A 13,124-nucleotide genomic window follows, 5' to 3' on the forward strand; every position below is an offset into this window, starting at 1 on the left:
AAAAGATGCACAAATTGTGAACCGCAATTTGCGTATCTTTTATTGCTTTTCTTCTGAAAGAAACTTTTCTGACATTTGGACTGTCTACACTAGGCCAGTTGTTGGGGGAAAAAAATTCTTTCGGAACATCCCTTCTTCCTTGTAGAACGAGGTTCACAGGAATGCTGAAAAAATGCATCTGCTTTTCCAAAAAATTTTTTGGAAAAGCAGACACATTCCTTGGACATTCTCTGGTATCCCGGAAAAACTCCGCAGTCTAGACATACCCTAACTTTTTTGTGCAGAAAACATGCCTTCCTATATGTCTGTACAATGCCTTGATTTTAAGTGCTACTGCAATGTTAATAATTGCCAATCACTCTGCTTTTAATTTTTAGGTAAACATGAGTTTAGTTTTCAACTTCCAGTTTTATTTTAGGCAACGTGGCCTGATGGCTTGAGCTTTGGACTGGGACTCAGAACACCTGGTTTGAGAGTTGTTGACTCGAGTCGTCCGACTTAAGTCGCATAGGTGTCTCAACTTGAGACTTGACTCGGGTTCATTGTGTTTGACTTGAGACTTGCTAATTTTGTTAAATCGACGTGGTGAAAAAATTGTCCGAAAATGCTGATATTGATGGCTTGTACAAAAATGACTTGACATTTTTTAAATTTAAGATTTGAGACTTGACTTGGAACTTGATTCGAAAGTGACTTTAGGGACTTGAGACTTGAACTGTAGTGACTTGAGACTCAACTTGGACTTGACAATGACGACTTGAAGACAACACTGCCTGGTTTCTATTTTTAGCTGTGTTCCTGGTCTGCTGGTTGGCCCCTAGACAAGTTACTTTCACTTTCTGTGCATCAGTAAAATGAGAATAATGATACTGGCCTCCTTTTGTAAAGCTTTCTGAGCTCTCTGGATGAAAAAGCATTATCTGGAAGGGTACGTCTACACTAGCCCCCTAGTTTGAACTTGGGAGGCTAATGAGGGAGACCAAAATTGCTAATTAAGCACGGGATTTAAATATCCTGTGCTTGATTAGCATATTCCCGGCCGGTCAACATTTTGAAAACTGACTAGCCCGAAGTAACTCCCCGCATCTACACATGGCAGAGAAGCGGGATTCTGAGATGAAACCCTTAGTTCGAATTAACTATTACTCCTTCGCTTCCCACTGTGGCACTTGGCTGACTTCTGCGCCACTCAGCCGGGTCGCCGCGGGGGAGCAAGCGGCGCAAGCGGCTGTTTGGGCCCCGCACTCCCCATGCAGCTCGGGCCGCCCAGAGGGAACAGCCAGCATTTCGGTGTTACTGACACAGACACTGGGCTACTATATCTATATCTATATCTATATCTATATCTATATCTATATCTATATCTATAGATATAGATATAGATATAGATATAGATATAGATATATAATATATATAATGTCCGAGGACGAGGCAGGCAGCCAGTGCACTCCAGCCCCACTCCTGAGGAGCCCCCTGCCACTCCACACTGCTGCCTCTGTATCAAAGGCAGCAGCATGGGGTGCGAAGTGGGAGCTGGTCCACAGACTGGTTGCCTGTCACCCCACACTGCTGCACAGCATGGAGTGACAGCAGCTCCTGTCAGGGGAAGGGGGCGGTACTGAGCTCCCAAACCCCATGCGAGCCAAAACTGAGCGGGGCTGCCTGTCTGCCTGGCTCTTAATACACTTTACATTCAGAGCCGCAGCAGGGATAGGTCCCAGACCTGGTGTGAGCCAGGACTGAGTTGGGCTTCAGGCTTGCCTGATAAAAAAATTTACTGGCAAAGAGAGGGGGAGGGAAATGCACATAGTCTATAGCATTAACCTATAAACTTTTGCTTCTCGGTTAATCAGTTAATTGACTATCCTATTACATCGCTAATTCAGTAGCTCTTAATTATACTGTCGCTATGCGTTAGCTATTTGGATTTAACTGTTAAAATCTTCAATGGATTGCAAAGCTCTATAAATTTCAAATCAGGATTTGCGGGGAAAATCAGGGATTTTTTTTTTTTATTGTGCTGTTAAGTAAAACAGCTTTATTAGTAAACTAAAGCCTTGTCAACACTGGCAAGTTTTGTCACCAAAAACTTTTTGGCAAAAGAAACCCAGGGAGCCTTCACATTGTGATGCAACAAAAGTCGCAACAAAAGCCCAGTTTTGGCAACATAGACGTCTACCTCTGCATGGGACTTTTGTCTCTCCCCTTCCCTTTGATGTCAACAATCATTTGATTTGTACTACAGTAAGTTTTTTTTTTTTTTTTTGTCAAGTTTATTGACCTCCATTTTTCCCACAATGCCCAATTAGCACTCCGTCTGGTGCTTTGAACTCTGCTGTTCTGCAGCCTTGTATGCTGATGGGATGAAGCAGGGAAGTAACCTTAATACACAGAAATGTCAGCACCCCTCATTTGTCAGAGTGGTTCCTCAGAGCCTCCCTGATATTGATGGCTTCCCTGTGGGCTCCTCTGACAGCATAAGTGCCTGGTTATTCAGACTGGCCATTCAGGTGCTATGTGTCTTTGTTCCACCCACAGCCAAACACTTCACCCTTTCTGTCACACAAATGATGTCAGCAACAGCAGGCAGCCACCACCTTGGGGATATGATCCTCCAAAAGGGTCCAGCCTGCCGTAGAGACACCACCATCTCCTTTTTAGTCTGCCAAAGGTTCATTCAACAATCTTGCAGCATCAGCTTTGCCTGTGGGTGAACCATCCCTGGTTGCTGTCCAGGTACCTCATGTAAGATTTCATGAGGCAAGCAGTAAGTCACATCACCTAAGAATCTCTGTGGACATTTCCACGTCCCCCACTATAATTTTCTGGTCCCAGTATGCCGCTTTTTGTATAGGCCACTGTTCCTGAAGATGCTTGCATCATGCACCTTTCCAGACCACCCCACAGTAAAGTCTGTTAAATGCTCACGGTGATCCACAAGTGCCTGAAATACCGTGGAGCAAAGCTGCTTGTGATTGGTGTACTCTACGGCTAGGAGGGAGGGGCTTGCTACAGGTGGGAATATGTAGCAATCAGCTGTGGCCAGCTTCCACCAAGCAATCGCAACATGCTTCTCTACCGAGAGAGCAGCTCTTATTTGGGTGTCCTTGCACAGCACTTCAGGGGACAGCTCAGCACCCTACTCCAGAAAAGTTTGTTTCCCTAGCCCAAAAGTGATGCTCTGCCGTGCACAGTGACAGCCCAATGCAGTGCCAAGTTGGTGCTTTCCCTGTCACTCACTTTGTCATCTGCATCGAATCTTTGCCTTCTGCTGTTAATTGCATAAGTAGCTCTCCTACAATGCGTGATGTCCCAAGCACATTGAACACAACATGGAAAAGAATTGTGGGGTCCAGGATTTCTCACAGCAGATGCTGGAGTTCACAGCAGATACTTTCATGCCACTTGAATGGCAGTAAGCGGAAATCACAGGGAGGGCTGGGAAGAAAAGAGATGGCTAACAGGACATTTTTCGCATTCCCACAGTGCTTAGCAACTGAAGATGATGCCAGGCATTGTGGGATGCCTCCCCACATTGCTTTGCTCTTTCTGTCAACAGAGGAGCTAACAGCATGGCCATGAAATGTTGACAATGGGTGTCAGACCAGTTTGAGTTTCCAGTTTTGTTGACTTTTGAATGTTGACAGCAGTTCAGTCACCGAACCTTTCCAGTGTAGACATTGCCTAAGATCAGAAATGTATTGACCATTGAAAGAAATATTGTCAAGTGATTTAAGGCTTTGGGCTATTGCAAATAAATTAATATGTGGGTATCGCGGGGCACCTGCTCCTTCCCCCCCTCCTGGGTCTACAGTCCACCCCCTGTGCTCCCTCTAGGCTGTAGCTGGACGTCTACCCCAGACGTTAACCAGCTGCTCAACCAGAGCTAGTAATATAGAATCGCTTGCTGGCCCTTTAAATCCAGGCATGGTGGCCCGCAAGCTCGAGTCCCAGTAAATAGCTGGCCCATTGTCCAGAGTCACTTGCTGGCCTGTGACAGCAAGTCATGAGTAGGGGATGTGCCCCTTGTAGGGGGACCCGGGCCAACCCTACTCCACTGGTTCCCGGCCCAGGGCCCTGTGAGTGGCAGAAGGACTCACCACTCCCTCAGCAGGGAATCCGTCCGAAACGTGCCAAGGATCCTGGGGCTGGAGAAGCGGCTCCTGCCCCCTCCCTGGGCCACTTCCTACCTGATCTGGTGGGATAATATCCCACGTGCTCGCCAGGTCCACTACTTCCCTGGGGGCTGCTTCTCCCTCACAGACGGCAGGGGAGACGTCCCAACTGGCTCTTGGGTCTCTGCTGTCTTCCCTCTGATCAGCTGGCTGGTGCTGGTCAGGAGCTCCCCTCTGAGGTCCTTCCTCTCTGGCAGTCCACCCAGACTGAGTCTTCCTCCAGGCTTCTGTATCTGGGCTGCAGTCTGAGTATGCCCAGCAGAGTCGTAGAGGCAGGGCTGCTTCAGCCAGGTGGGCCTGATTGGGCTCACCCTTCAGAGTGCGGGGCTGATACACCCTGTCACAGTGGGACTCAAATTTGAATCCAAGCCAGCCTTCTGTCCCCGTTCTCATCTGGCCCAACCCAGAAAGCACTCAAGAGCTGGATGCAACAGTCCTGGTTAGTGGAGACTGAGTCAAATCCCACTGCAATTTGGGTCCATTTTCTGTCATTCTCTAATGCATGTATGTCAGTCCACAGGCATGAATCACAAGGACTGTATGGATGGATTAGCATAACCTGTGTACAGAAATTGTAAGCCTGGGTTTATAATGCAGTGTAGGAATATCCATATTTCAGTGTTTTTTATTTCCCATTCAGCTACAATTTAATTTATGCAATGTAAGCTTCTATAATGCATTTTTTCTGACAACTGAAATACAAGTTAAACTTTTCTAATTCGGAACTCTCTGGTCTGGCAATATCCGTGGTCCAGCATGATTTTACTTAGCCGGATGTCCACTTACCGTGGGTGTGGTCAGGATGCCCCTGGTCCCATAAAGTTTGTTGTCAGCCACTGGTCCCGGCTCTTAGTGCTCTGTGCTGTTGTTTAGCTCTAATTTGCCCATAAATGTCTTCTAAGAGCCCACCAAGCAGTGGAAGTGTTGGTTAAGCTGCTAGACAATATTGACCTTCCATAGTCTGGAAAACTCTGGTTTGGCATTGGTAAGGTCCCCAGGGTGCTGGATTAGAGAGGTTCATCTTGTAGTGATGAAGCCATACAGTTCTAATACATAGATCCAGAAATACAGTAAGCATTATTCAGACAACTTAGAAATTGTGGCTATTAATAGTATCCACAGCTTTTACACGTTCTCTTTTCACAAGATCAAACAAAATCACTGTAGTCCAGGAAGAGAAAATACATTCCCATTGTAAAACTGTCATCTACCCTTAAAATAAATCAGTAAGAACAATAAGAAAAAGGCCATTCTGCAAAACAAAAGTTGTGCCAGCATTTGTCGTCTTCAATAGAAAGAAAATACCTTAACAGTACTTTTTTTTCTTTTTTGGGGGGGGGGGCGGGGTTTGTGGCATATTTTACATATTTTGACTGTTCTAGGACTAAACGTTGTATGCTGCATCAACTTGTGAATCCTTGTTGTACCTCATGGCCCCACTAAAGTCAATAGGGCTCCAGAGGTTCAGGAATCTGCATATATGGCAAGCTTGCACTATCGGGGCCCAGATTTGTTATTTCACCAACTCTTCAGTCGCGTATCACCTCTCCATGTATACATACTCATGCTTATAATAAGTAACATAGATGTATAGCGCATAAAAGTATTGTGTTGTCAAGGTCTGTCAAAGTCTATCAAGGTCTATCCTAGTTAAGGAAGGAAGAAAAAGAACATAAGCAGTGTGTCCCATTTAATTCTTCCTGAGTTTCTTCTGTTTCAGAGGCCTTACCTGAGCATTGTCTAGATATTGTCAAGCGATTTCATCTCTGCTGCCTGATCTCAGACTATTGTATTATTTCCCATTAAAGAATAGAAATCAGAGCTATTCGAACAACAGATTTTTTTGGTTCGGTTCCACAGTATCCGTTTCATGATATTTCATTGATACTGAGTGGAAACTGTAGGTTGTTGTGAGGTAGTTTGGTGTACAATTGCCATTAACAGAAGAAGATTGCATAGTCCAATTTGTAGCACAAAGCACTTAAAATGTGCTTTTTTTGTTAGTGAAACATGCACAGGTTTCATATGCGAGCAGTCTGATGCAATGACGTAGTAGGCTGATATTGTAAAATGACTGGAATCATAGAATCCTAGAGCTGGACGAGACCTCAGGAGGTCATCAAGTCCAGCCCCCTGCCCAAAGCAGGACCAAACCTAACTAAATCATCCCAGCCAGGGCTTTGTCAAGCCAGGACTTAAAAACCTCTAGGGATGGAGACTCCACCAGCTCTCTAGGGAACCCATTCCAGTGCTTCACCACCCTCCTAGAGAAATAGCTTTTCCCAATATCCAACCTCGACCTCCCCCACTGCAACATGAGTCCATTGCTCCTTGTTCTGACACTGAGCACAGCCTCTCTCCATCCTCTTTGGAACCTCCCTTCAGGAAGTTGAAGGCTGCTCTCAAATCTCCCCTCGCTCTTCTCTTCTGCAGACTGAATAAGTCCAAATCACGCAGCCTCTCCTCATAGGTCATGTGCTCCTGCCCCTTAATCATTTTGGTTGCCCTCCGCTAGACCCTCTCCAATGTGTCCACATCCTTTCTGTAGTGGGGAGCCCAGAACCGGATGCAATACTCCAGATATGGCATCAACAGTGCTGAATAAAGGGGAATAATCACTTCTCTAGATCTGCTGGCAATGCTCCTAATGCACCCTAATATGCCATTAGCCTTCTTGGCTACAAGGGCACACTGTTAACTCATATCCAGCTTCTCATCCTCTGTAATCCCCAGGTCTTTCCTGCTGAACTGTTGCTTAACCAGTCGGTCCCCAGCCTGTAACAGTGCTTGGGATTCCTCCGTCCCAAGTGCAGGACGCTGTAGTTGTCCTTGTTGAACCTCATCAGATTTCTTTTGGCCCAGTCCTCCAGTTTGTCTAGGTCACTCTGGACCTCTATAAACTGGGACTCTCTGGTTCAGCAACATCCATGGTCCAGCAGAACCATGGATGTTCCAGTATCAGAGAGACCTAGCATGCTGGAGTGTTGGAAGGCCCAGGAGCCCAGTGCAATGCAGAGGAGGGGACAGGGCCTGGCCCATGTCCCAGCTGGGCTATGGGGGAAAATGGCAGAGGGGGAGCAGGAAGTCCAGTGTGTGACCCAGCCGGGCTGCCATGGGAAGTCTGGGGAGGCAGCAGGGCGAGGGGTGGGACTGGCAGCAGGGGGGCCAGAAATGACCTTCCTTGGTCTAGAAAAATCCCTCATCTGGGACCAATCAGGTCTTGAGGGTGCTGGACCAGGGAGGTCCAACCTATAGAAACAGACTCAAAGAGCTCAATCTATTTAGCTTAACAAAGAGAAGGTTAAGGGCTAATTTGGTATTACAGTCTATAGGTATATTTTAGAGGATAAACAGAAGCCAGAAACAAGTGGCATCATTATTGGCAGCCTCTTTCTCAAGGACTGTATAGATCTACAGGATGACTTTTATAGGTGGTCATCCTTTTATGGCATTGTTGTGGCCTAATGGGTAGGTGGGTCTGGAAAACTTTATACTCCGAGCCCTGCAAATCCACAGATATCCGTTTTATATCCATGGATATCCACATCTCATTTCTGTGGCTATGGCTGCAGATACAAAATTTGTATCTAGAATCCCACAAATTTGTGGATATTGGCTTCGTATCCACAGGTATCTGCCTCCACGGATGTCATTGCAGATATCCGTGGCTCATTTTTGCAGATACGGGTGCAGATACAGATTTTGTATCCATGCAGGTCTCTAGTTGTACTGATTATCTTCATTATATATTTATTGGATCTACAGGCAGTCCCCGAGTTACGCGGATCTGACTTATGTCGGATCCGCAGTTACGAACGGGGCCCTCCCTCTCCCTGGTCTCCAGCAGACCAGGGAGAGGAAGCAAAGCGGCGGAACACGCGGGCAGCGGACAGCCCAGATGCGTCTGGGCTGTCTGCTGGCCGCGTGCTCCGCGGCTTTGCTCTGCTCCCTGTCCCCCTGGTCTGCAGACCAGGGGGACGGGGAGCAGAGCAGAGCAAAGCGGCGGAACACGCAGCCAGCTGACAGCCCAGACACGTCTGGGCTATCCGCTGCCCGCGTGTTCTGCCGCTTTGCTCCCCGTCCCCCTAGTCTGCAGACCAGGGGGCCGGGGAGCAAAGGAGAGCAATGCCACGGAGCCCGAGGGCAGCAGGATAGCCACGGCGCGTCTGGGCTGTCCCGCTGCCCCCGTGCTCCGCGGCTTTGCTCCGGACGCCTGTGGTACAGCAGCTGAGGCGCTGCTGGTTGGTCCCGTAGCGCCGCTCTGGGCGCCTCTGGACCAACCCAGCAGCACCCCAGCTGCTCTGCCCCAGGTGTCCCCAAGTCAGCCGCTGCTGAAACTGACCAGTGGCTGACTACAGGAAGTCTCTGCCCCGGAGCTTCCTGGAATCAGCTGCTGATCAGTTTCAGCAGCAGCTGACTTGGGGATGCCTGGGTTCTTAAGTTGAATCTGTATGTAAGTCAGAACTGGCCTCCAGATTCAGCCGCTGTTGAAACTGATCAGTTTCAGCAGCGGCTGAATCTGGACGCCAGTTCCGACTTACATACAGATTCAACTTAGGGACTGTAGGTTTGTTGTTATCTTGTACATAACCCGGGGACTGCCTGTACATGGAATTTTAAGCCTCAGAACTAAATTCACTATAGGGGAAAAAACAAGTCCTCCTCTAACTGCACAGAAGCCCAGATGTTTGTTAGTGAATCAAATCTAGTTGAAATATTTTCCTAAGCCTTGTAGACTCTGCGCTATATAATATAAAATAAAGGAAAATCCCATCTTTAGAAGACATCAAAACCAATCAGCAGGTGTACCATCCAATTTAGAAAATGGGTCAAACAGAAACTTTGCTTTCAAAGGAGGTTATTTTACAAATTAATAATTGTGAGGACTCTGGCTCAGGAAGCTAATGCCCTAGCCTACTTGCAAATTCACCTAGGTCACAATTAAATGAGTTGAATGTAGGATCTTAAGTAGTACATATTAAAGTTTCCCATAATCACAAAAGTGTCACATAATTGGTCATATATAGCCCCAGACAGGTATATAGATTTTGATTAAAAGATAATTAGATTACCAGTAATGGATCAAATAGATAAGAAATCTCTGCTCAGGAGAAACCCAGGTGAGAGAGGGAGGGAGTGGGGTGCCAGAGGCAGGCTCTGAGCAGAAGAGGCTTACCTGAGTGACTCCTGTCCAGCAGCCCAGCAGGTTTTTCATCCAGGCTCCATGCCTTCCATGCCCCTGCATGCTGCTCGTAGCATCTGTGGGGGCCATGCGTGCCTCTACATTCCACGAACCCAGAGGGGGAAGGGTACTTTGCGAGCTTCCTATCTTGCCAACAGGCAGCTCTCATTGGCTGGTCTCCAGTGGGAGCTGTGAGATTGTGCTGGGGATGGTGACCATGCGCAAAGCCTCTCCCCACCCTCTGCCTAGGCTCACAGCATTGAGAGACATACACATGGCCCCTGCAGTGGCTGCTCTGATGAGTGTGAGGGAGTGCGGCAGGGAGAGAGCTTGGCTGAGGCCCCCTGTATACGGGGGCTGGATCCAGTGGCTTGGTGGGCTGAATCCAGCCCAAAGGCTGTATTTCCCCCTCTCCCCCCGATAAAAATAGCAATACAGAGGCTAAGGCTGCACAGACATTTAGACTATGCAAGTTCATGAGTTTGCATGGTGCATGTTCAAACCTCTATTTAAAACAAATCTTTAAAATTGCCACTGTGGGAGCTGCCTTAGCTAACAGACTGAGAAGTTTTTGCAGATGTCCTCTACCATGGTTTGCTGGGCCCTGTTGGTCCTCAAGTGTGCGCTGTATTCTGAATCAAACTTTCCAGCATCTGATCTCTTGCTCCATTCCTACTTTTTCAGGTACCTCCATCAGGAAGTCAGAAGGAGGACAGAGAGAGAAAGCACCATGTCTTCAATTGCAGCTTACTACAATGGAAAGACCGTACTCATCACAGGAGCCACAGGCTTCATGGGAAAAGTACTGATAGAAAAGCTGCTGCGCTCCAGCCCTGATGTGGAAGCTGTATATATCCTTGTGAGGCCAAAGGCAGGACAATCAATGCAAGAGAGAGTGGCAAATATGGTGAAATCCAAGGTAAATTGCTGTTTTTTATAGAAGAATCTAAACTGAAACCCACAGGACATTTAAATGTGTACAGTAAATGACTATATTACATTTTACCTGCCGAGGACAATATCACTCTCACTACAAATCCACATAGGTTTAAAATAGAAAAGATAAGCTGCACACAGCACACTTTAACCTTATAAAGGGTTTGAAAACTCTATAGTTATTTCTTGATTTTCATACAGTAAATAATAACTTCCATAAATGTGGTGAGGCATCTGTGAAATCACCATAATCACAATGCAAAGTTGGTGCATCCATAACAGATTTCAGTGGCATTTAACAAATGTCGTCATTGCAAATATGGCAACATTTACCAGCCATTAACTAATTCTTCGCCCCCCCCCCCACCCCTGAAAACGAAACATTGGTCAAACATAAATGAACTTTAAAGTAACCTCCCATGGGATCCCACCGCCCTACTCAGGGCATCCGAACCACCACAACAGCTAACGATTATGACACACAGTCTGGCAGCACTTTATAGACTAACAAAACATGTAGATGGGATCATGAGCTTTCGTGGGCACAGCCCACTTCTTCAGATGACTTGTTTTCTCACAACAGTAAAGTTGATAACCCCATGGGAGTGGCTTGTAGTCTATTCAACTCCCATTGTCCATCAGTGCCAATTATAGGATCATCTTCAATTATGAAACATTAAACATACTGTGAAAAATTAGTGTACAGAAAGTACATTGAGGCTACCAGTAGCAACCAGAAGAGAATTTAGAGTATCTAAAACTCTGTCCTGGGGAAAAACTAACTAAAGGATGCTATTTGATGTCCCACTAGAGGTCTCCAGGGAGTTCAAGGCATAAGAAACAGAGCCAGGAGGAGGAAGGGATTCCGTAAATTATTTTTTCTTTGCTATTTCCTTATCGCCTTGCATTTTTCCATGATTTTGCCTTCAGTGAATGTAATTTTCCACATATTTCGATGGCTTTCTTTATTGACAACTGCAGCTAAGTTTTTCATCATAAGACAACAAAAGCCCAGATGCAGTCCTTTCCCACAAAAGAAAGTGAAGGATATCATTGTTACAAGACTTCTAAAAGCTCTGTTTGTATTTTCTGTGATAAACACTAATGACCCATTCATTCAATAGCTCAGCAGAGCATACTGTTGTTAGCACTCAGTAAGGTACCCTGGTAGTTATTTTATTGTTACAGCTGTCAGTTACTAGGTATTTCTCTCCTTTTGTAATGTGTCAGTAGTTTTAGACACACTGGCAGCATGGAGGACTTGATAACTTCTCCTGGAATATTATGGCTAGGGCTTGACAAATTATACAATCTACTCGCCTGCTCCCACATGGCGGCCTGGCTGAGCAGCGCAGAAGTCAGCTGAGCGCCACGGCAGGAGGCGAAGGGGGGCAGGGCGATGATGTTCATGGCCGGGGGCAGGGGCCTGAGCCGCTGTCATGCCGTATGTCACCGCCCCGCCCCTCTCCGCCTCCCACCGTGGCGCTCTGCTGACTTCTGCGCCGCTCAGCCAGGCAGCCTCTGGGGAGCAAGCGGCCGTTTGGGCCCCGCACTCCCCATGCAGCACAGGCCGCCTAGAGGGAACAGCCAGCATTTCAGGCAACAGCACCTCCCAGAGAGAATAGCCAGCATTTCAGCAACAGTGCCCCCAGAGGGAACAGCCAGCATTTCAGCAACAGTGCCCCCAGAGGGAACAGCCAGCATTTCAAACAGCACCCCCCAGAGGGAACAGCCAGCATTTCAGTGTTGCAGACTCTCAGACACTGGGCTACTATATATATGATCCTTCACTGGGCTCCAAAGGAGTAAATGTTAAAGAAAATGGGTGGATAAGTTTCCAGAAATTAGTGTGATGCTCAGGGATCAGACAGATAGAAGGTCAGAACAGATGAGTAGTCAGATATCACACAAGAGGTCCAGTATCCAGGAGATCTGATCCAAGGGAAAAGTACAGCAAGGCTGATGGTGTGCTTGGTGAGATAGCAAAGCAGAATTTAAGTAAGGGGTAGGATTGAATCAGGTGAGGTGGCACAGCAGAATCATGCAAGACCCAAGTACCAAGCAATGGCTTGTTCTTCGGGCAAGTTCAGGAAGGAAGCAGGAAGGGTGTATATATAGCCACCACTACTAGTAACCACCGGAATAATGCTGAGCATGAGCAGTGGATGAAACTGTTGCTGGGGATGCAAGCTCCCTAGCCTGTGCCCCCACATTCTTCACCCTTGCTCTGCCCATACACCCCCTTCCCTCCCACTTTTTCTCTCTTCTCACCTATTCCAGCCATGTCCTTGAACCCTGATGTAGCAAATGACATTTGGAAAAAAACAATCTACTAAAATGTCTTTCTAAAGAAAATGAAGCATGTTTTCCTCTGCATGCCAGACTGTGAAGTATGGACATGCAGAAAGGTACCTAATTAAAAGCACTAAATTTGGAATAAAAAAAGTCAGATTTTGTAATACAGGCAGTCCTCGACTTTACGAACGGGGCTTCCCCGGAGGACACGGACTGCGGGACCTTGCGGTCCTGCCGCCCGTGTACTCCGGGGCTTTCTCCGCATCTCCCTGGTCTGCAGACCAGGAAGACGCGGAGCAAAGCTGCGGGGGGGGCTCGGGCAGCGAGGCAGCCCAGGCGCGCCTGGGCTGTTCCGCTGCCGGCTTCCCCGCAGCTTTGCAAAGCCTCGGGGAAGCCGGCAGCGGGACAGCCCAGATGCCCCGCGGCTGTCCCGCTGCTGGCGTCCTCAGAGGCTTTGCTCCCCGTCTCCCTGGCAGACCAGGGAGACGGGGAGCAAAGCCGCGGAGGACCCAGGCGGCGCAGCTAGTACGGCCCCC

The 13,124-nt window shown here is 47.5% G+C and overlaps 1 protein-coding gene across 5 annotated transcripts in view; it reads left to right on the forward strand.

Moving 5' to 3' along the window:
* Positions 1 to 13,124, forward strand: part of FAR2 (fatty acyl-CoA reductase 2) — a 239,459-nt gene that overhangs the window by 130,799 nt on the left and 95,536 nt on the right. For all 5 annotated transcript variants that reach the window (XM_075901421.2, XM_075901403.2, XM_075901429.2 and 2 more), the window contains exon 2: positions 10,042 to 10,276. In XM_075901421.2, the coding sequence (XP_075757536.1) occupies positions 10,088 to 10,276 (189 nt within the window). In that variant the 5' untranslated portion in view covers positions 10,042 to 10,087. The remainder of the gene's footprint in view (positions 1 to 10,041; positions 10,277 to 13,124) is intronic.

The sequence above is a fragment of the Pelodiscus sinensis genome, chromosome 1, assembly GCF_052426305.1.
Source record: "Pelodiscus sinensis isolate ZL-2025 chromosome 1, ASM5242630v1, whole genome shotgun sequence".
Taxonomy (NCBI): domain Eukaryota; kingdom Metazoa; phylum Chordata; order Testudines; family Trionychidae; genus Pelodiscus; species Pelodiscus sinensis.